The 22379-nt window shown below is 49.9% G+C and overlaps 1 protein-coding gene across 3 annotated transcripts in view; it reads right to left on the bottom strand.

Moving 5' to 3' along the window:
- TCEA3 (transcription elongation factor A3) overlaps positions 1 to 22379 on the bottom strand; it is a 45672-nt gene that overhangs the window by 19147 nt on the left and 4146 nt on the right. For all 3 annotated transcript variants that reach the window (XR_009731788.1, XM_061393624.1, XM_061393636.1), the window contains 4 exons: positions 19818 to 19880; positions 18947 to 19052; positions 18352 to 18496; positions 10247 to 10309 (listed from right to left, as the gene is read on the bottom strand). Coding sequence is in view for 2 of the 3 variants with exons in the window: in XM_061393624.1 (XP_061249608.1) it covers positions 10247 to 10309; positions 18352 to 18496; positions 18947 to 19052; positions 19818 to 19880 (377 nt within the window). In the remaining variant the exon portion in view is untranslated. The remainder of the gene's footprint in view (positions 1 to 10246; positions 10310 to 18351; positions 18497 to 18946; positions 19053 to 19817; positions 19881 to 22379) is intronic.

Below are 22379 nucleotides of genomic sequence, written 5' to 3'. Positions count from 1 at the left end.
TTTGAAGTGAAAGTCGCTCAGTCGTGTCTGACTTTGCGACCCTGTGGACTATACAGTCTATGGACTTCTCCAGGCCAGAATAGTGGAGTGGGTAGCCTTTCCCTTCTCCAGATATACTACTTTACCACTGTATAAAAAAAGAGTGAAGTGCCGATACACGTAACCAAAAAAACCAGGCCGAGGCTCAGACTCCACCCGCTTGTCGGTCGCTTTTGGTTCCTGTGAGCAGGTGCTGGGCTGTACAATGAGAGCATCACCTAGATTCCTGGTGGTGGCCCCAGGCATCAGAATGTCAGGCCTTCCTGAGTGGCATGAGAAGGGTCAAACAGGTCATACGACCCTGTAATGTGGCCCAAGAAATTCAGCGAGGGATGGGGCCGGGAGTTGGCCACCAGAGGAGTGGATGGGAAAACGAATTCTTGGGAGAAATTTGTGGAAGCGTGGAAGTCCATGGTTTGTATGGGCAGGACTGAAGGGCTCAGGGCAGCTGAAGGAGGAGAGCGAGGGAGCTGGGGAAAAAGGATTTCTGGCCAGACTCTGGAGTGTGTTAAAGATGCTAATAACAAAAGCCATCATTTACTGCCTGTTTGCTACTTATTCCACTCCATAACCCTGAGAGTCATAAGTAACTGGCCCCATTTTACATACCAGAGGATGGAGAGATAACTGTACCGCACTCTCCCTTTCAGAGCTGTTTCCACACTACTCTTGGGGTGGGGGCCAGTCAAGACCTCTCTGCCTTCTTCTCTTGGCTCTTCCCACTCTCCTCTTTCAGTAACCCATCAGGATCTGCCAGTCAGTCCTCATGCTTCCAAGGAAAAACTGACTCATCAGAGTTGAAGAAGTGAGTCACTTCTTCCACTCCACCATGCTGACCCCTTGTGGAAGGGCCCAAAGGACTGCTGTTTCCCAAAACTCCAAGGGGCACCATCCTCATTGTCACCTGGGTACCTCTTGAAGTTGTACAGTGCACAACCTGGGCAGCTGTCCTAGGCAGCTCTGGAGATATGGATGCACTTCTTTCTTTCAGGAAAATGGTGCTGGACTTCTCAAAGGTCAAGCCCAAGAAATTCTGTCTGGGAGTGAGGCTGGTTGAGTAGCCCAAGCTTCCCAGTGTTAAAAAACCTGGGGTGGGACTTCCCTGGTGGTCCAGTGGTTAAGAATCAGTCTGCTAAGACAGGAGACGCAGATTCGATCCCTGCTCCAGGAAGATTCCACATGCCGAGGGACAACTAAGCCCGTGCGCTACAACCACTGAAGCCCCAGAGCCTGTGCTGGGCAACAAGAGAAGCCACTGCAGTAAGAAGCCCATGCACCCTAAGTAGCTCTCCGTAACTAGAGAAAGCCTGCACGCAGCAACGAAGACCTAGCACACCCAAATAAATAAAATTTTAAAACCTGGGGTGACAAGATAATCCCATCGTTCAGTGTGAATTCTGCCATCCACCTCCTTGTCCCCCAATTCCTGCTACTTTGGACTGACCTTGACACAGGGGACTCTTGTCACCATAGATGCCCTTGGGCCACTGAGAGTTTTGTGTTCTCTGGAGCCTTGAGGTTCCTAAAGGTGTCTCAGGGCTGCCACAGAGTGGGGTGGTCTGAGGAGGGAAGGCTCCGTCCTCTTAAGGTTTATTTATTTTTTGCCTCACTGCAGAGTTTGCAGGATCTTAGTTCCCCAACCGGGGACTGAACTCAGACTCATGGCATTGGAAGTCCTGAGTCCTAACCACCGGACGGCCGGGAAACTGCCAAGGTGTACATTTTGAATTCCCCCAAATTTTGTCCAAACGGATTCCCTAGTTTTATTATTTTTTTTAAATTCAGTTTGAACTTCACCATTCTAGATTAATTCATCCTGGGTTTTGCCCAGCTCTGCCTCACAACTGGTGGCCTGGCAGCAGAGCACAGGACAGAGAAACTGAGATCCAAGCGTCTTGTCCTAGAGTCAGATTCCAGCAGGAGTCAAGGTGCAGGTGAGCGAAGGCTGCTGCTACTGCTGCTAAGTCGCTTCAGTTGTGTCCGACTCTGCACGACCCCATAGACGGCAGCCTACCAGGCTCCTCTGTCCATGGGATTTTCCAGGCAAGAGTACTGGAGTGGGGTGCCATTGCCTTCTCCGAGGGAAGGCTGGGAAGCGGGTAAATTCGAGTCTAAGGGGCTGCCTGCGAACCAACACGAATCTTCCTGCACCCAGTCCTGGCCACTGGGCTCTCACCTGCATGACCACAGGAGACCCCAAGCTGCTCTCCCTGCTTACCCCGACAATCTACAAAAACCCACAGCTGATGCCATCACTCCCCTGCTTCTGATTGTCTAACAGCTTCCAATCATTTCCAGCATAAAGTCAAACTCCTCACCATGGCCTCCTATCGTCCCCCCAACATCTGGCTGCAGCCTCCCCTACTGACTTAATCTCACACCTCACTCCCCCCACAGGTCACTGGAGCCCAACCCCCCTGCACTGCTGCTTTCTGTTTCTTAAGCGCACCCATCACTCCCACCACAGGGCTGGTCCCCCTCCTCCTGGAAGGCCCTTCCTCCTGCAGATTTTCTTATGATGGGTCCTTTCCTGCCAGGCAGGTCTCAGCTCCAACGTCACATCCTCAGGGAGGCCTTCCTGGACCATCCCAGCCAAGCCAACTCTCCTGCCCTGGAACTCTCTAGCACATGACCCAATTTCTTTCATCCACAGCACTTATCCAATCTGTAATTAACTTGTTTGTGTTTATAAACACTGTCTGCCTCCATCTCCAGATTACAGGTTCCAGAGAACCAGGACCCCATCTGCGGGCTCACCACTGTCTTCCAGCACCTGTGACAAGGCCCTAGGTAGACACCTGATGGATCTTTATCAAGTGAATGAACAGATGATGAATTGAGGGAGTGGGCCACAGAAATGAAAGGCACATCCAGGGGTCTAGACAGCGCTGACTTGGGCAGGGGATAGGTCCTCTTTGGAAAACCAGCTGCCCAACTGCTCTGGGATTAACAGAGGGCCCTTTGAGCCAGCATCTGTCAACTCCCACAGCCTGGACCAACCCATCTCCTACAGCTGGGACGGAGCCCAGATTCTTCCTGGTGTTGCCCCTCACGGACCTGTGTGCCCATCACCACATCCTCAGTGTCTAAGACTCATAGGTGGGGAACCAGGAAGGGAGGAGTCAACAGCATACTGCTTGGAAGGAGGCATAGTAATGTTAATAAAAGTTGTCAGTTTTGGGGGTAGTGTATTTATGAAGAGCCCAGGCTTCAGAGGAGAAGGGGGCAACAGAGGATGAAACAGTCAGACAGCATCACTTCTACTGGATGATATGGTTAGACAAACTCAATGGACATGAATCTGAGCAAACTCCAGGAGAGAGTGAAGGACAGGGCAGCCTGGTATGCTGCCGTCCATGTTCTTGCAAAGAGTCAGACGTGACTTAGTGACTGAACAACAACAGACTCCAGGGCCAGACTCGCAGATTCAACCTCCAATAACACCACTTTGTAGCCATTTGACCCTGGATGAGTTCCTTAACTTCCAGGTGCCTCCGTTTTCTCATATCTAAATAGAACAACAGTGCTCACCTTATAGAGTTGCTCAGAATATTAAAGCATCTAAGAGAATTCCAGCAACAGACTATTCGATAATACTTACACAGATGGCCACACTAATGTGAGCACTCTTACTAAGCGCTGTGCATCCACTGGGCACCCATTTGGTTTAGGGATGGTGCTAAGCATTTCATTACCTCATCTGAGTCTCACAGTGACCTTGTGGGGGTCATAGTTATCCCCATCTTACAGTTCAAGAGACTGAGGCTCAGAGAACTGAATTTATGTACTCAAGGTTATCCAACTGGCAAATGGGAGAGACAGACCACACATCTATGTCTGTCTGCCTTCCAAATTCTTTTCAACACATCTCACTGTTCCTCTAAAAGGCAGAGAGCTTTCCAGAGTCCCCTTTCCTGGGCCAGGCTGGGCTGCCTGTTGCATTTCCCTCCTCACCTCCCTGGCAGGGCACTCCCAGCCTTGGTCGCTCCTCTTGGAGAGGAGCTGGCTGGCTGGCTGGGATTCGTGTCTGGGTGGCAAATCAGGCAGCCAGGCTCATTTGCTTTCAATGCACGTGAGTGGGAACTGTGCCAAACTGCAGAGAGGGTATCATGACAGGGGTGGGGGTGTTGGATTTGTCAACTGCTTCCTTCTGCTCCCCGGATGTACCAGGGCCAGCACCAGCATGTGGTCTGACATCACCAAGCTCTGAAAAAATCCTCACCAACCAGGTCTGAGCAGAGGCACCTGGAGGCCGGTCTTGCTGCTCCTGTGCGCCACCTCGAGGGCATTTTGGTTACTTGCACCACCAAGCCTGCCGAAACTGCTAGGGTGAAAACCGAAGGGCAGCTGGCAAAGTGCAACCTTCTCTGTCGCAGGGGTGCCCTTGGCGGTCTGTCTCCTGGTACTCCTGCTACAGTTCCTCATACCGCCACACCTCTGCACGTGCCATTCCCTCCGCCTGGGATGCCCTCAACTGGCTGGTCTACCAGGCAATCCATCTTTCAGTTCTCAGCACAAATACTCTCTCTTCCCTGAAGTCTCCTTTGACTTCTCCAGTCATGTTGAGACACTGTGTTATTATGCGTTAAGAGCTTCAAAAAACAAGCATTTTGGTGTCTCCTTGCTTAGCTTTGGAGGTCACAAACTGATGGGCTACACATGAGTTTTGTCTGAGCTACTGCATCTTAGGAAAATAGGAATATGTTGCTAACACATAAAACTGGGAATTTCTTAGGAAAATCTAGTTGGCCAGCTTTCCTTAAAAAATTGGAAGGGATGGCATGCTGGGTGTCATATCGATAAAGCAACCACCAGCTGGGGCTGGGTAGTGGGCGCCCCCTTCAGACCGGCAGGTATTCTCCACTAGTCACCCAGGTGTCCATATGCCCTCGACCCCTGGAAGATGTTGAGTTTGTAAGGAGGTGCTCAACAAACGTGCTTGCTGGGAGACTTCCCTGGTGTTCCAGTGGCTAAGACGCCTCGCTCCCCATGCAGGGGGGCCCAGGTTCGATCCCAGGTCAGGGAACTAGATTTCACATGCAGAAACTAAAGATCCTGTATGCTGCAACAAAGATCAAAGACCCTGCATGCCACAACTAAGACCCAGTGCAGCTAAAAATAAAATATTTAACAAACAAAACCAAATGTGCTGACTTAATGGATGAATGCATGAATGAACAAATGAGCGAATGAATGGAAGACAAAGAAGGAATGGAGGTAAAGAGCGCAGGAAACAGTCTGAGTGGTGGGTAAAGTGAGTTTACAAGACTTGCTTCTCTCCCTCTGGGGTGCCCACCCCTAGTACTGAAGCAGCAGGAAATGGCACAGCTGTTGGAAGGACAAACATACTCTGCCTGACCAACCCTCGGAGAAAGAAGGCATTCTCGAGGGAGCCAAGAGACTTCCAGGCCACAGGGCAAAGTACGGAGAGGAGCCTGAAGGTATAAACCCTGACGCAAATGTCCAATGTGCTTCTTATAGTATCAAACCCAGAAATGGGTTACTGGCCAGCGTTTCATTTTTGGATGAGACAATCCTTCTTGATGCAGGGCTGTCCTTCACATTCCGGGACATCTAGCATCACTGGCCGCTGCCTACTAAATGCCAGAAGCACCCCTCCCTGCCCTCCCATTATTACATTGCAGTATAGACTGTGTCCCTCGGGCGAAAATCCATATGCTAAAGCCCTAACTCCTAGTGTGATAGTATTTGGCGGTGGGGCCTTTGGGACATTATTAGGTTTAGATGAGGTTAAGAGGGTGACGTTCCATGATGGGATTAATGTCCTCGGAAGAATAAGAGACCACAGGGAATTCCCTGGTGATTAGGCCTTCTACTTCTACTGTAGGAGGCACAGGTTTACCCCTGGTAGGGAGAACTAAGATCCCACATGTCAACAGCCAAAAAAAAAAAAAAAGGGAAGAGAGACCAGAGCATGAAATCTCCCTCTTTCTCTGTCTCTCTCAGTTCAGTCACGTGTAGACACAGTGAGAAGGCGGCTGTCTGCAAACCAGGAAGTTCATTCAGTTCAGTTGCTCAGTTGTGTCCAGCTCTCTGCGACCCCATGGACTGCAGCACACCAGGCCTCCCTGTCTATCATCAACTCCCGGAGTTTGCTCAAATTCATGTCCATCGCATCGGTGATGCCATCCAACCATTTCATCCTCTGTCGTCCCCTTCTCCTCCTGCCTTCAATCTTTCCCAGCATCAGGGTCTTTTCCAATGAGTCTGTTCTTGGCATCAGGTGGCCAAAGTATTGGAGCTTCAGCTTCAGCATCAGTCCTTCCAATGAATATTCAGGACTGATTAGTTTAGAACCAAGAACTATGCCTCAATTCCGAGGCATCGCCTGTGGCAGACAATGCCAATCGATCACAGAACTCTCTTCTTCCCTGGTAGGATGTAGCCTCAGATTCGTGCTCCAAGCAGAGAGCCTCTACTCATCGGCTGGAGCTGGCACTCAGCTGCCACGGTGGGGATGCTCAGCACAGCTGCCCCATCAACATCCCAGGCCTGTTTGATCTTCATAAAACCTTAAATGACCTAATTTCTGTGCCCTTTTTTCTTTCCAATGTCAGTCTTACTGGTGCATGCGTGCTTAGTTACATCAGTCGTGTCCGACTCTCTGCAACCCCATGGACCATGGCCTGCCGGGCTCCTCTGTTCATGGGATTCTCCAGGCAAGAACACTGGAGTGGGTTGCCATTTCCTTCTCCAAATCTGACCTAGTCTTATTGGTACATTAGGCCTAAAAGATTGAGAGCAGGAGGAAAAGGGGATGACAGAGGATGAAATGGTTGGATGGCATCACTGACTCAATGGGCATGAGTTTGAGCAAACTCCCGGAGTTGGTGATGGACAGGGAGGCCTGGTATGCTGCAGTCCATGGGGTCGGAAAGAGTTGGACATGACTGAGCAACTAAACAACAAAAAAGCCCAAAAGAACTGGGCAGCTTCCAAACATACTCCCCTAGAAGTCAATACACTTACCATTCCTTCCAGGCACCCGAGCATCCAATATGGCCCATGGATCCTAATCATTTGCCTTGATCCACCGTTAAGCCACTTCCTGGCCTGGCCTGCTCTCCCTTTGCTCTGGTTCTTCTGCTCTGACCTCTGACTTCCCTCCCGGGCCACAATGCACACTCCTCTATCCACAGTTTCTCCTTGCTGATCTCATCCAGGTTAGCGGCTTCAAGTGCGAGCTACATATTAACGACTAAAATTTGTATTTCCAGCCCAGGCTTTCTTCCTGAATTCCAGCGTGGTATAACCTACTGCATATTCAATTTCTTCACCTGAGTGGTTTGTACACCCCTAAATCCAACATATCCAAACGTGACCCCTTGATCTCCCACCTCAAGCCTGACCGACACAGAGTCTTCCCCATACCAGTTCACAGTATCTCCATCCTCACAGACACTCACATGAAAAGTCCTGGAGGCATCCTGACACTTATTCTTCTCTTGTACTCCACACCCAATCTGTTAGGAAATCCTGATAGCTCTCCTTTCAAAATATATCCAGGGTCAGGACTTCCCTGGTGGTCCGGTGGTTAAGACTCCAGCTTCCACTGCAGGGGGCGAGGGTTTGATCCCTGGTTGGGGAACTAAGATTCCACATGATGCAGGGTACGGCCCCGCTAAAACATCTACCCGGGGTCTCCCACTTCTCCCCACCTCCACGCTGTCACTCTGATCCAAGCCACCCTCACATCTTCCCCGAATTATTGAAACAGCCTCCTGGCTGGTCTCTGCTTCTGTCTGTGGCCCTGACAACCTAACACAGCAGCAAGAGGGATTCTGATAAATTCACTCATAGAATCCCCACGCTCAGTACCCTCCAGGGGCTCCTTTTCACACCATCTTCCAACTCCCACCTTCACTTATTCACTCCAGACCCACCGGCCACCTCACCGCTCCCTGACCCTGCCAAGCACACTCCCACTTGCAGGCCTTCTGTTTGGAATGACCCCAGTGTCCGGCTAACTCCTCGTTTCTTTCATGTTTTTGCGCACAGGTCATCTCTTCAATGAGGGCTCTCCTGACCACTGCAGTGACCACCCTTTCCAACCTGCCAATGCAGGCAGATATAAGAGATGTGGGTTCGATCCCCGGGTTGAGAAGATCCCCTGGAGAAGGGCATGGCAACCCACCCCAGTATTCTTGCCTGGAGAATTCCATGGACAGAGGAGCCTGGAAGGCTACAGTCCATGGGGTCGCAAAGAGTCGGATATGACTAAGCGATTAAACAACAATATTTACTTATCATATGTATTACCAGTTTCCCCCATTAGAATATGAGGCTTTCCTGATAGCTTAGTTGGTAAAGAATCTACCTGCAATGCAGGAGACCCTGGTTCAATTACTGGGTAGGGAAGATCCGCTGGAGAAGGGAAAGGCTATCCACTCCAGTATTCTGGCCTGGAGAATTCCACGGACTGTATAGTCCATGGGGTCACAAAGAGCTGGACACGACTGAATGCTAATAAAGTAATGCTCAAAATTCTCCAAGCCAGGCTTCAGCAATACGTGAACCATGAACTTCCTGATGTTCAAGCTGGTTTTAGAAAAGGCAGAGGAATCAGAGATCAAATTGCCAACATCCGCTGGATCATCGAAAAAGCAAGAGAGTTCCAGAAAAACATGCCAAAGCCTTTGACTGTGTGGATCACAATAAACTGTGGAAAATTCTGAAAGAGATGGGAATACTAGACCACCTGATCTGCCTCTCGAGAAATCTATATGCAGCTCAGGAAGCAACAGTTAGATCTGGACATGGAACAACAGACTGGTTCCAAATAGGAAAAGGAGTACGTCAAGGCTGTATATTGTCACCCTGCTTATGTAACTTATATGCAGAGTACATCATGAGAAACGCCGGACTGGAAGAAACACAAGCTGGAATCAAAGTTGCCAGGAGAAATATCAATAACCTCAGATACGCAGATGACACCACCCTTATGGCAGAAAGTGAAGAGGAACTCAAAAGCCTCTTGATGAAAGGGAAAGTGGAGAGTGAAAAAGTTGGCTTAAAGCTCAACATTCAGAAAACGAAGATCATGGCATCTGGTCCCATCATTTCATGGGAAATAGATGGGGAAACAGTGGAAACAGTGTCAGACTTTATTTTTTGGGGCTCCAAAATCACTGCAGATGGTGACTGCAGCCATGAAATTAAAAGACGCTTACTCCTTGGAAGGAAAGTTATGACCAACCTAGATAGCATATTCAAAAGCAGAAACATTACTTTGCCAACAAAGGTCCGTCTAGTCAAGGCTATGGTTTTTCCTGTGGTCACGTATGGATGTGAGGGTTGGACTGTGAAGAAGGCTGAGTGCTGAAGAATTGATGCTTTTGAACTGTGGTGTTGGAGAAGACTCTTGAGAGTCCCTCAGACTGCAAGGAGATCCAACCAGTCCATTCTGAAGGAGATCAGCCCTGGGATTTCTTTGGAAGGAATGATGCTAAAGCTGAAACTCCAGTGCTTTGGCCACCTCATGCGAAGAGTTGACTCATTGGAAAAGACTCTGATGCTGGGAGGGATTGGGGGCAGGAGGAGAAGGGGACGACAGAAGATGAGATGGCTGGATGGCATCACTGACTCGATGGACGTGAGTCTCAGTGAACTCCGGGAGTTGGTGATGGACAGGGAGGCCTGGTGTGCTGCGATTCATGGGGTCACAAAGAGTCAGACATGACTGAGCGACTGAACTGAACTGAGTGACTTTCACTTTCACCCATTAGAATAAAGGCCTCATACCTGCAAGGATTTTGTCTCTTTTGCTCACTGCTATATCCTTGGCACCTAGAATACTTCTTGGCACACAGTAGGCCCTCAATAAATATTTGATGAATGAGTGACATGATAATTCAAGGTTGATACCATTTCTGCCCCAAACCCAGAGGTCCCAATCCAGGTACCGGCTCTCAAGACCTGTTTCATTGGGTTCAACTTGACTTTGAGGATGTTCCCCAGACAGCAATGGGATAACAGTGATTGGTCAGGCACCCCAGTGAAGGAACCATGCCTCTGATTCAGAGGCCTCCCCCGCCACCCTTATTGTGTGGGTCCTAGGAATTGGAGTCAGTGCAACATAGGAAGCTTCCTCTTTTTCCCTGCCTCGGGATTCCTCCAGTAAGACAGAGAGACACACGCACACGCTGAACAGGACTTTTGGGGTGCAGAGGTCCACGGCTGCCTTTACCTTTCCATCGACGGTCTTTTTGGAGAGGAGGTGGCTGATGACTTGGAGTCCACAGAGTCTCTCCTGAAAGGAAGAGAAAGTGGAGATGAGATGCTTTGGTCGGTGAGCATCAGTGCTGGCCTAGAGAAATCCGAGTCTGGGGAGGAAGCATCCCAGAGCCAGGAGTGCTGGGCTGGGGATGACCAAGTCCACCTGGACCCCAGCTGCCTGGCAGGGGGAGCCCCAGGAGGTACTGGCTGGTCCCCTTCACCTACCCACCATCAAATGAGGTAAGAGGAGGGAAGGAGACCAAGATCTGCCAAGCACCAAATACGTGTCGGATGTGGCCCATGTGTTACGTCGTGTGTTACTAATTATAATAACTAATTCTCAGCAGGCCCTTCCTCCTAGCTGTCAGGCAGGCCTTAGCTATCTGGAACCGATGGACTGAACTCCTTGGATGATCACTTCTCATGAGGAGTAGGAATAAATCAGCCGCAGCCTCCCCTGTGGCACCTTAAGAGGAGGGGAGAAGGAGGTGGGCCTCAGAGCTGCAAGAACTGGGTTTAAAATGGAAGTGAGAAAGGAGGGTGCAAACTTAGATGCATACTGGGTCTGAGGCCAGGCAAGAGGACTAATGCCTAGCAGAGGAGAAGACGAAAAGGAAATACATCCAAATGCTGAGTGACTGAAGTCACTCAGTCATGTCCGACTCTTGGCAACCCCGTGGACTGTAGCCTATCAGGCTGCTCTGTCCATGGGATTCTCCAGGCAAGAATACTGGAGTGGGTTGCCATTTCCTTCTCCATTTTTGAAGGTTGCTCAGTCGTGTCCGACTCTTTGCGACCCCATGGACTATACAGTCCATGGAATTCTCCAGGCCCAAATACTGGAGTGGGCAGCTTTTCCCTTCTCCAGGGGATCTTCTCAACCCAGGGATCAAACCCTGGTCTCCCGCATTGAGGGTGGATTCTTTACCAGCTGAGCCACAAGGAAGCCCAAGAATACTTGATTAGGTAGCCTATCCCTTCTCCAGGGGATCTTCCCAACCCAGGAATCAAACCAGGGTCTCCTGCATTGCAGGCAGATTCTTTACCATCTGAGCTATGAGGGAAGCCCATAACCAAATGCTGCTGCTAAGTCACTTCAGTCGTGTCCAACTCTGTGCGACCCCATAGACGGCAGCCCAAACGCTAGCCGTAGTTATATCGGGGTGATGGGATTAGAAGTGAAAAATTCCCCCCCGCCCCATTCTACGAAATACATGTAGCTACATTCTTTTTAGGGCTTCCCATGGTGGCACAGTGGTAAAGAATCCATGTGCCAATGCAGGAGATGCAAGAGACGCGGGTAAGAAGCCTGGGTCGGGAAGATCCCCTGGAGTAGGACATAGCAAGCCACTGCAGTATTCTTGCCTGGAAAATTCCATGGGCAGAGGAGCTTGGGTGGGCTACAGTCCATAGCCTCAAAAAGAGTCAGACACGATCGAGCACACTTATACACATCCTTTTTACTGTATAGAATGTATTTTCCCCTTTCATAGTTTTTGTCACATTAATCTGCTTGTGAATTGTAACTCCTGTTCCCCATGTCACTTACCCAGCTCTCTCTCTCTTTCCCCTTTAAATCATTTATTTATTTATTTTCGGCTGCCCTGGGTCTTCGCTGCTGCACTCGGGCTTCCTCTAGATGCAATGAGCAGGGGCTACCCTCGAGTTGTGGTGCTCGGGCTTCTCACGGCAGTGGCTTCTCTTATCAGCAAGCACAGGCTCTAGGGCTGCAGGATCTGTAGTTGTGGTGCATGGATGGGCATGTGGGATCTTCCTGGGCCAGAGATCACACCCATGCCCCCTGCACTGGCAGGCAGACTCTCAACCAGTGGATCACCAGGGAAGTCCCCAGTTCTCCTTTTTAATTCCAGTGTAGGTGTCACCATCTAACAGACCACATAATTTGCTTACTTATTTTATGCTTTGTCCAAGCAACCTACCAGGTAAATATCACAAGAGCAGAATATGGTGGGCTTTGTTCCCCGTGGTGGACGCTGTCTATGCCGAGTCCCCATCATCCCTTGGGCACTCCTCCCAAATGCACTGGGACCCAAGGACTTCCTTCTCCAAGATCCCCTGGGGCTCTGTCTGTGCCAGCCAGCGCCAGCAGGCTGATGGGCAGAAATCGCAGGGGAGTTAACAACCCCAGGAGCAGCCCTCCACCAAACAAGTGGGAATAGATGGGCAAGTACTCCAGCTTCCTCAGCCCTCTAGTGGATCGACTGAAGTGTGTCCTCCACCATCTCCAGCAGGATTTAACCCCTGGCTTCCCTTGTAGCTCAGATGGTAAAGAATCTGCCTACAATGCAGGAGACCTGGGTTCGATTCTTGGATTGGGGAGATCCCCTGGAGAAGGAAATGGCCACCCATTCCAGTATGCTTGCCTGGAGAATCCCATGGACAGAGGTAGCTGGCAGACTACAGTCCATGGGGTCACAAGAGTCACGACTTAGTGATTCAACCACCACCACTCAGGGCAGTAACCTGCTCAGGAACACACCCTGTGCCGGTTCCCCTCCCTTACCTGTCTCATTTCCTCTCTCCTCTGTCTGCATTTCCTGAAATCCCTTCTCAAATAAACCTCTTGCACTTAAATCCATATCTCAGGGTTTGCTTCTGGGAAGCCCAATCTAATATATTCAACTCAACTGACTTCTCCTACGTGAACAGAACAGTGCCTGCACAGAGTAGGTGCTCTATAAATATTTGTTGCTGAAGGCTGTGAAGTCAAACAGTAAAGAAATGCTTTTTTAAAAATGTAGAAAAAGAAACCTCCCCAGAGGTAAGATCATTTACGTTTAAGATCCTTCCCTCTGCATCTTTTTCTCATGCATACAAACATACATGACATTTACACTCTAAAAAGGGAGGCAGTGACATGCTTCCCAGGTGGCGCAGTGGTAAAGAATCCACCTGCCAATGCAGGAGACATGGTTTCGAGCCCTGGGTCAGGCAGATCCTCTGGAGAAGGAAATGACAACCCACCCTTGTATTCTTGCCTGGACAGAAGAGTCTAGAGGGCTACAGTCCATGGGACTGCAAAGACTTGGACATGGCCGAGCAGTGGAGCGGTGCACAGAGCACAGGACAGTGACGTGAGCTGAAGTCCCAGCCCTGCCCCTGGGCAGGTCATCTTCTTTGAGCATCAGCTCCCTCATCTGTCAAATGTCGGGAAAAGGACCTATGTTTGTGGGCTGGCTAGAAGGAAGACTAGATCATTAACGTCCCTACTGCAGTTCCCACCATGAAGAACTCCTCAATGCTCCCTAATCCTAGGTATCTGATTTCTTCTTTTCCAGATAACAATAAGGCTCCTGCATGGATTTCCAGCTCCCATCTCATTCCCCACGTGGCCTGGGGGACAGCAGGTAAGAAAGTTTCAGGTGCCAGCTCTTAACGATCCTGTGGACCTCTGCCCCAGCTTAAACACAGGGGGGAGGCAGCAGAGAGGGAGGGGGCAGAGACCTTCCTCTGCATGTCCCCTCCAGTCCCACACTGGGCCCTGGGAGCTCCTCTGTGGGGTCCCCCCTGACTGCCCCACGGGGATGGACAGGTGCAGGCAGAGCTGGGAGCTGAGATTCTTGCAATGGGAGAAAGGAAGGGAGACATGGGTCTCTCCTCTCCCTGGGACTCCCCATTTTCTGGCCTTTCCTCAATGCTTTTTAGAACAAACCAGAAAAATTCTGCCATTTTTGAGAAGGATCATTATGAAAACTATTCAGGAACATGAAAAAATGCCTAGAATACATTAGGAAGATAAATAAACAGGGATGTAATTGTCCCTTGTGTCTACAGGAACGGTAAAATTATGTAAGTAGATCAGGACTGGAAGGGAAGAGGAAGAAAATACAAGCTGTTTCCTTTTTCAGAAGCGGCACACTGTGGAGAAATATTTTTAATTCTTATTTTAAATTTTAGTAATGTGGTTACAGTGTTTATATAATAATGTGGTTATAGTGTTTATATATGATAATAGTCAATTAGGAAAATTTAAAAGAAAGGAATTTCACCAACGGAACCGAAATAGGACCCCTGCCCACTGGATTCTCCCAGCAAGGCAGGGGGACAGCCACCCCACTCTCTGCTCAGCCACAGAGACAACTTCATCTCATAGCTCCAGCTGTGAAAAGTGAGCTGGCATCAACAATTTAACACCCCAGGATGCTGTTAAATGTAAAATGCTGGTTATAAAACAGTATTATAGTGTGATTCTAATTTTCTAAGAAAATATAACTCTCTCTCTATATATATATACACACACACATATGTTCTTAAAAAGATGAGAAAGATATACATCAAGATGTTAACAGTGATCATTTCTGTTATTTTCTTCTTGTGTTTGACTTTCTAAACTTTTTACTCTAAATGTGACTCACTGTTGGAAAAAATATATGATGTGAAAAGGCTGCTAAATAGTATATGCAGTTTAATTCCATTTTATTAATACAATAAGTATTTCAAGGGTAGATGCACAGGAAAAAGCCTAGAAGGCTATAAACATATACACACATATAGGGAAAGGCAACCCACTCCAGTACATTTGCCTGGAAAATCCCACGAACAGAGAAGCCCGGGAGGCTGCAGTCCATGGGGTCACAAAGAGTCGGACACGACTGAGCGACTTCACTTATCACTAGCTTATAGTTATATACATTTTAGGGCTTCCCAGGTGGCTCAGTGATAAAGAATCTGCCTGCTAACGCAGGAGATGTGGGTTTTGGGAAGATCCCCTGAAGGAAATGGCAACCCATCCAGTATTCCTGCCTGGAGAATTCCATGGACTGAGAAGACTGGTGGGCTTCAGTCCATGGGGGTTGTGAAGAGGGGACACGACTGAGGGACTGAGCTCTGCATATAAACTTTATATATAATGAGATAATGACAGTCATTTTTCAGGTCACAACAGTGAATCTCAGAGTCTAAGGATGTAAGTGATTAAGTTCAGCCTAGAAATTCGCTTTCTGCTTTCCAACTGTCTCCTCGCCCACACCTGTCATCTCAGTAGGCCTTTAAAGGAAATCCCTTTGCTGATCATTAGGTGGGATTTGGGGACAGAGCTAAAGGAAACACCCATGCCCAAGCTACCATCTGTACCCAGGTGTCTACACTCCCTATTCCACAGACTAGTCCCATATCCCATTTGCTCTCCTCGCCCAACACTTCAGCCTCTAGTCTTCAACTGTATATCACAAGATCCTGGTCCTTCATTTATTTGCCAAGGTACTTAGAACCAAACTTCCCTGGTAGCTCAGACAGTGAAGAATCTGCCTGCAATGAAGGAGACCCAAATTCGATCCCTGGGTTGGGAAGATTCCCCTGGAGAAGGGAATGATGACCCACTCCAGTATTCTTACCTGGAGAATTCCATGGACAGAGGAGCCTGGTGGGCTACAGTCCATGGGGTCACAAAGAGTCAGACACGACTGAGCAACCAACACTTTCACTTTCAGAACCAAACAGGTGCTCCCGACATGGCTAGACCAGCCAGAGCATGAATTTTCCACAGGGGATTGTGCTGGTACAGCTGGGCCTGGCAATGCTCAGTAAATGCTCACTCCATGCTAGGCATGGGGGATCACAGGATCCCTGGAGGCCAGCCTTTTAATCCCTTTGGGAAAACCAAACACACCATGTGAAACATTAAATGCCAATGACCATTCCTCCAAGTGGGATATGATTGCAAAATTAGCAGAATGAAAGGAATAGAACATTCAGAAGATTCCAAGCTGACAAGTACTGCATCTTAAAAAGCGGGCTACAGAATTGATGGTAACTATAGAAAACAGAGAAAAACATATACCAAAGTATTCCCAGTGATTATTTTTGGGTGGTGGGAATGTGATTTTTTCATACTTTTTAAATCTTTTCCATGATTTCTACAACAGATTTATCTATTTATCCTCGGCCACACGGGTCTTCGCTGCTGGGGAAGGGCTTTCTCTGGTCGAGGTGGGCAGGCGCTACGCTCTAGTGGCAGCGTGCAGGCTTCTCACTGTGGGGGCTTCTCTCGTTGCGGAGCACAAGCTCTCCGGCACAAGGGCTTCTGTAGTTGCAACACACGTGCTCTACAGTTGTAGCCCATGTGCTCAGTAGTTGTGGGTTGTGGGTTCTAGAGCTCAGACTCAGTACTTGTGGTGCACAGGCTTAGTTGCCCTGAGGCAGACAGAATCTTAGTACCCGGACCAGGGATCCGGATCCTCTGCATTGCAAGGCAGATTCTCAACCACTGGACCACCAGGGAAGTCCCAGAATTACAGTACTTTCAAAAATTAAACAAGGGTGATAAAAATATGTTACAGGGTTTCCCTGGTAGTCCACTGGTTAAGAATCCACCTGCCAATGCGGGCAACATGGGTTCGATCCCCGGCCCCGGAAGATTGGGACCAGAGCAACTAAGCCTGTGTGCCACAGCTACTGAGCCTGCACCCTAGAGCCTGAGAGCTGCAACTACTGAAGCCCCTGTGCCTAGAGCCTGGGCTCCACAGCAAGAGAAGTCACCGTAGTGAGAAGCCCAAGCACCATAACTAGAGAGCTGCCCCCACATGCTGCAAGGAGAGAAAGCCCACGCACCGCAATAGACCCAGCGTAGCCGAAAATAAATTAATTAAATGAATACAATTTTTAAAAGTTTAAAATGTTGGTAGATCACAAGTCATACTGACTGTACCTAGTACCATCGTTTACTAATCAGTGTCATCTAGTCTCAGTCCCTTATCTATTAAATGACCTCCTTCCGAAGGAGTTAAGTGATCTGACTAGCCATGTAGGGAACAGGTAGGACCTACTAATACGTCCATGAAGGCTTTTATCTACCATCGTGGATAACGCCATTTGCGTTGATCAGCAAGTCATGCTCTGGGACCTCTCTGGTGGTCCAGTGGCTAAGACTCTGTGCTCCCAATGCAGGGGCCTTGGGTTCAAATCCTGGCCAGGGAACTAGATCCCACATGCTGCAATGAAGACACGGCACAGCTAAATAAATATTTTTTAAAAGTCATGCATTTTTGGAGACCCTGGCTGGGGTGGGCAAGGGGGAACAGACACAGAGTTGAGACCTCAGCAGACGTCTGAGGGTCTGACAAAGATGGGGCTCCCACTCTGTTACATAATGGCTGTGTGACCCTGAGAAAGGCCCTGCTCCCCAGTCTTCAGCTTCCTTATTGCTGAAGGCGATTTTAACTAAAAAGCCAGCAAAATACGCCTTCTCTGTGGACAAGTAAGTTTCCAGCCCCATTCACCTGGAACCCTGACGAAGGTGGACCGTCAAGCTGTATCCCTAAGTGACACCGAGTCTAGAGCAAAGGAGCCCTGATTGGTAAACTGTGTCTAGATGGGAAAGGACTATGAAAGAACTATCAACGATTTACGGAAAAACCGCAGCTTGGGGCTACCCCGAGTGCTGTGAATCTTGTAACTGGTCATTGCCCTTGCTGGAATCCTGGAGACCTGGTTTATGGGACTTATCCACTGCAGTATGTGGAGCGAGTTCCCGCCCTCGGTGGTCTCATTCTTTGCACCTGGGAATGTCATCCGGGTGGGCAGGAGAACAGCTCTGGACACAGCCTGGTCCCTATGACAAGGGTCCCCAACCTCCAGGATCTAAGGACTGATGACCTGAGGTGCAGCTGATGTAACAGTAATGGAGATTAAAGTGTACGATAAGTGTAACGTGCTTGCATCATCCGGAAAGCATCCTCCTCTCCCCTCCTGCCACCCCACCACCCATGGGAAAACTGTCTTCCATGACACTGGCCCCTGGTGCCAACCAAGGTTGGGGACCACTGCCCTGTGAGAAGTCTTGGTGATGAGGAACACCGCGGTGATGAGAAGCTGCCCTGCTGGCACGCTGCATCTCCTGTCCCTGCATCCTTCAAGGTGAAGCCCCGCCAGGGACGGCCTATTTGAGTCTCGTGAGTCAGTCTGGCGGGGCCAAGAAGGCCCCCAGAGGGGGCACTGTAGAGGGAAATACAATACCCACCTCCTGGTGCGTGAAGACGAAAAGACGTTATACAAACAGGAGCGCTGTCAGAGGACGTGTTGAGCGTCAGCCCCCTTCTCCCATCCCAGAACGAGTACCTGTCTTTGGGCTCTTCCACCCGTTTTTTCCTTGGTGGAGAAAGACTTGTCTCTGGCTTCCAATCCGAACAGTCAAGCCCTTTTTCCTTCTTCTTGGCTTTTACTCTTTCCTCTCCTTTTTCTCCTTTGGGGGTTGCTGGGGAATCTAAAAACAGAATCATGACATTGTTCCTCAACTCACTCTGTCTCAGCCAAACCCAAGACTTTGGGGGAGAAAGGAGCGAAGGGCAGGGACGCGGGCAGCCTCACCCCTCTCCCAACAAGTGCGCGTTTACAGACGAATGCACATACAGTGTGCACACGTGGGTGCAAGCTCAAGCTCACGCATGGGGACAGAAAGACATCTCCGCACACCAATGTTGTATGTACAGATGTGTACACACACATGAAACACACAGAAATACACACAGAGGGACACAGACACAAAAATTCACCCATCATTAAAACTACCCCACATTTGTGGAGTAGACAAACCCTGGCACTCCCACTGGGGGTCGTAGCTGAGTCATTCAACAGCCATACTCTGGGTACCTGCTATAAGCCAGCACCCAGGTGCGGGGAGAAACACTCGGCCCCGGGGACCCGGCCCCCTCACCCAGGAGCTGCTTCCAGTTCCTGATGAGGACTTTGGCCAAGGCCACCACCTCCTTGTTGGAGCAGTGCTTGCGGACCCCGTTCACGGCGACTCCAATCCTGGTGGTCTGCAAAGGGAGAAGGTCAGGAGCCAGCCTGGGAATCAGGACATGCTGGACTGGCTGTCCCGGTTGGCAAGACCTGCTCCAGGGCACCCATCCCCTTGCCCTGGCCCAGGCTCCCCAGGGCTTCACCCTGGAACTGTGGCTGAGGTTATCACCCTGACTTTATAATGGACCTGCTGCCCTGAGTGAGGTCTGTGCCCAAGGCCCGGCCCCCCGCCTGCAGGGGTAACTGAAGCTTTGAAGTAAAGCTGGGGTGGCAGCGCTGGGGGCCACAGGCCTGGCTGGTGCCCAGGACTCTTCCCTGTTCTCTGCCCTCTGGTGTCCTGGAGTTCAAATTTTAGCCTAAGACACAACTCTGGCTACTTTACAGCTTGGGTATGTGCTAACTTTTCAGGGCCAAGAGCTTCTGGCAGAGTTTTGGAGGCCACATGGAAAATGCAAAAACAGGGGAGGCTTTCACCTTTCCCCGAGACACTGGCCTCCTGGATCCCAGAAACCTCGGGTCTTAGGAACTTGGGGGTTCAAAGAAAGCGGGTCAGTCTTGTCCCTAGATCCAGAGGGCCCCGAGGGCTTAGAAAGCTTCCGTTGCCATCTGCAGGCTTCTGTTCCCACACCTAGAGTACCTCAAGACCCCCCCTGCTGCCTTCCCTTCAGAAATCCCTCCAAGACCCCCTCCTGGGAGGGTTCCCCCATGAAGGTCTTTCCTTCCTGCACAAGGCCGCCCACCTGCCGCCGGCACTGCCCCAGGGGCTGCCCATCGCCACCCACCTGGAGCAGCTGGATGGACATCTGCCAGCTGCCGAGCTTCTTCAGGAGGTCCAGGGCCCCTTCCTGTGGGAGGCCACAAGGTCAGGGCTGAAGCCCGGGGGGGTCTGCCCAGGCCCCTCTCTGACCATTGCGCAGTCTTGGTGGGAGGGAGGGCGGCAGGAGGTAAGGAAGGCGGCTATTCCAGTGACAGATGCAGGCAGGCAAGCAGTCAGAGGCGAGGCGAGGAAGAGGAGGAGCAGAGAAGGGCCAGCTTCTGCCCCAAACCAGTTCTCTGACTTCACCTCCCGCCACGCATCTGGGTTCCAGCCCGTCTGAGCAGGGTCCAGCCCTACCCACTCACCCTGACCCCCTGACCCCCTCATTCTGCTGTCCTTCCACTGGGAATGCTCTCCCCTTCCCCATCTCTTCCTCTGAAGTTAATTACCTCATGCTTTACTGCTTCTGCTTTTATGTCTGTATCTGCCTCCCTTCACTTCCCAACCATGACCTTCTGTAGGTTGAGGACTGCAGCTTTTATTTTATTTTTTAAAAACAGCTTTATTGGGGTATAATTGGCATACAATAAACCACACATATTGTAAGCTACAATTTGGTGAGTTTTGACATAATGTGTACATCCATGAAGCTATCGCCACAATCAAGATAAGAGCATAGTCAGGGAGTTCCCTGGTGGTCAGGGGTTAGGACTCTGCGCTTCTACTGCAGGGGACATGGGTTCAATTCCTGTTTGGAGAAATAAGATCCTGCCAGCTGTACAGCGCAGCCCAAACAAACAGCATCCCTGACGTTTTCCTGGCACCCCTTGGTAATCTACCCCTCTCTGCACCCCCAACCCCAGGCACCACTAGTCTACTTTCTTGCATGTTTAAGGATGTCACAGAATGTGACTGTAATGGACTTTTTGGCTGGCTTCTTCGCTTGGTGTTACCATGCTGAGGTTCCGTGCACACTGCTGCGCAGAGCCACAGCTCCTTTTTGTTACTGGGCTGTTTGCCGCTGTGGGCAGAGGCCACGGTTTGTCGGCCCATTCACCTGTGAATGGTACCGTTCGGCAGTTTCTGATTTGGGCCTGCTGCAAATAAGGCAGCTGGGAGCATTCGAGTTTTTCTGAAGATATGTACTTTCTTTTCTCTTGGGTAGAGAGGACTGTGTAATCTCTGAGACCTCTGAGTTCAGCACACAGCCCAGTGCTCCCTGAGTGAATGGATAAAGCAGAAAGCAGAGGCGGGAAGGGGAAGAGGGAGAAGACAAGAGACGCAGCTGTGAAACCCCGTTGGTTGCCAGGCCCTGAACCGCCCCCGTCCTCTTTCGGTCTTCTCTGTCTTGCCACCCACTTCCTAGAAGCCAGCCCCAGCCTCCTGTCCTGATCAGGTCCCTGGGAAGCACCAGCTGACCGTGTCCTGTGCGTCCTGTGCCCTGGCCCCACTGTGCAGTGCCAGCTGCCAACCCTACCCTACCCGGCTTCCTGGGCCACATCCCCCCACTGCCCTCTGTCAGCCCTCAGTCTCCCTTAGAACTTGGGTTCATAGTATGTTTCAGAGGAATGACTTGCGGATGTGTGTGCGTGTGAACTTGTGGGCATATAACTCTGCGTGTACTACTAATTAAACGCTTATTATCTGCTGGGCACGGTGCTAAATATTTTACATGCATGATCTCCTCTGACTCTCGAAATGATTCTATGAGATTGGTCCTAAAACTATTCTCATTTTTAAAGAATCAAGATCCCATTTTCACAGAAGAGAAATCCAAGAAACAGCAGTGAATTTTCTCAGTGTTATAAGGAACTGAGCGAGGATTCAAACCATTTGGGTTTGACCCACTATACAACCGTGCAAGTAGGTATGGACCTAGGTCTGGCGAGACGTCTGCAGTCATGAAATATCAACGTGGGTAAGTGCAGTGGCATGTTGGTGAATGTTTAACAGCAGGTTCTCAAAGGAAAAAAGTGATTTGTAGTGTTTGTCAACTTCCGTGGCGTCAATATTCTCCCTACAGCAATGTCAAGCTAGAGCATGCTGTCCCTGAATTGGAGACACTGGGAAGAAATGAGTGATACAGACCATATTGATATGCTGTGCTGTACTTAGTCTCTCAGTCGTGTCTGACTTTTTGTGACCCCATGGACTGTAGCCCACCAGGCTCCTCTGTCCACGGGGATTCTCCAGGCAAGAATACTGGAGTGGGTTGCCATGCCCTCCTTTAAAAAGGGATCTTCCCAACCCAGGGATCGAACCCAGGTCTTCTGCATTGCATGTGGATTCTTTACCGTCTGAGCCACCAGGGAAGCCCAAGAATACTGGAGTGGGTACCCTATCCCTTCTCCAGGGGATCTTCCCAACCCAGGGGGAAGACCCAACTGGGGTCTCCTGCATTGCAGGCTGATTCTTTACTAGCTGAGCTACCAGGGAAGCCCCATATTGATACAATACAGTATAATAAATAGCCTCCAGACCATAGATGACAGAAAAAAGTAATAAAATAATAAGGAAGTGATGACTCTTGCCAACATCCGCTGGATCATCGAAAAAGCAAGAGAGTTCCAGAAAAACATCTATTTCT

This window comes from Bos javanicus, chromosome 2, assembly GCF_032452875.1.
Source record: "Bos javanicus breed banteng chromosome 2, ARS-OSU_banteng_1.0, whole genome shotgun sequence".
NCBI lineage: Eukaryota > Metazoa > Chordata > Mammalia > Artiodactyla > Bovidae > Bos > Bos javanicus.
Note: the sequence above shows the minus strand (reverse complement) of the source record. Positions and strands in the feature narration are given on the sequence as shown.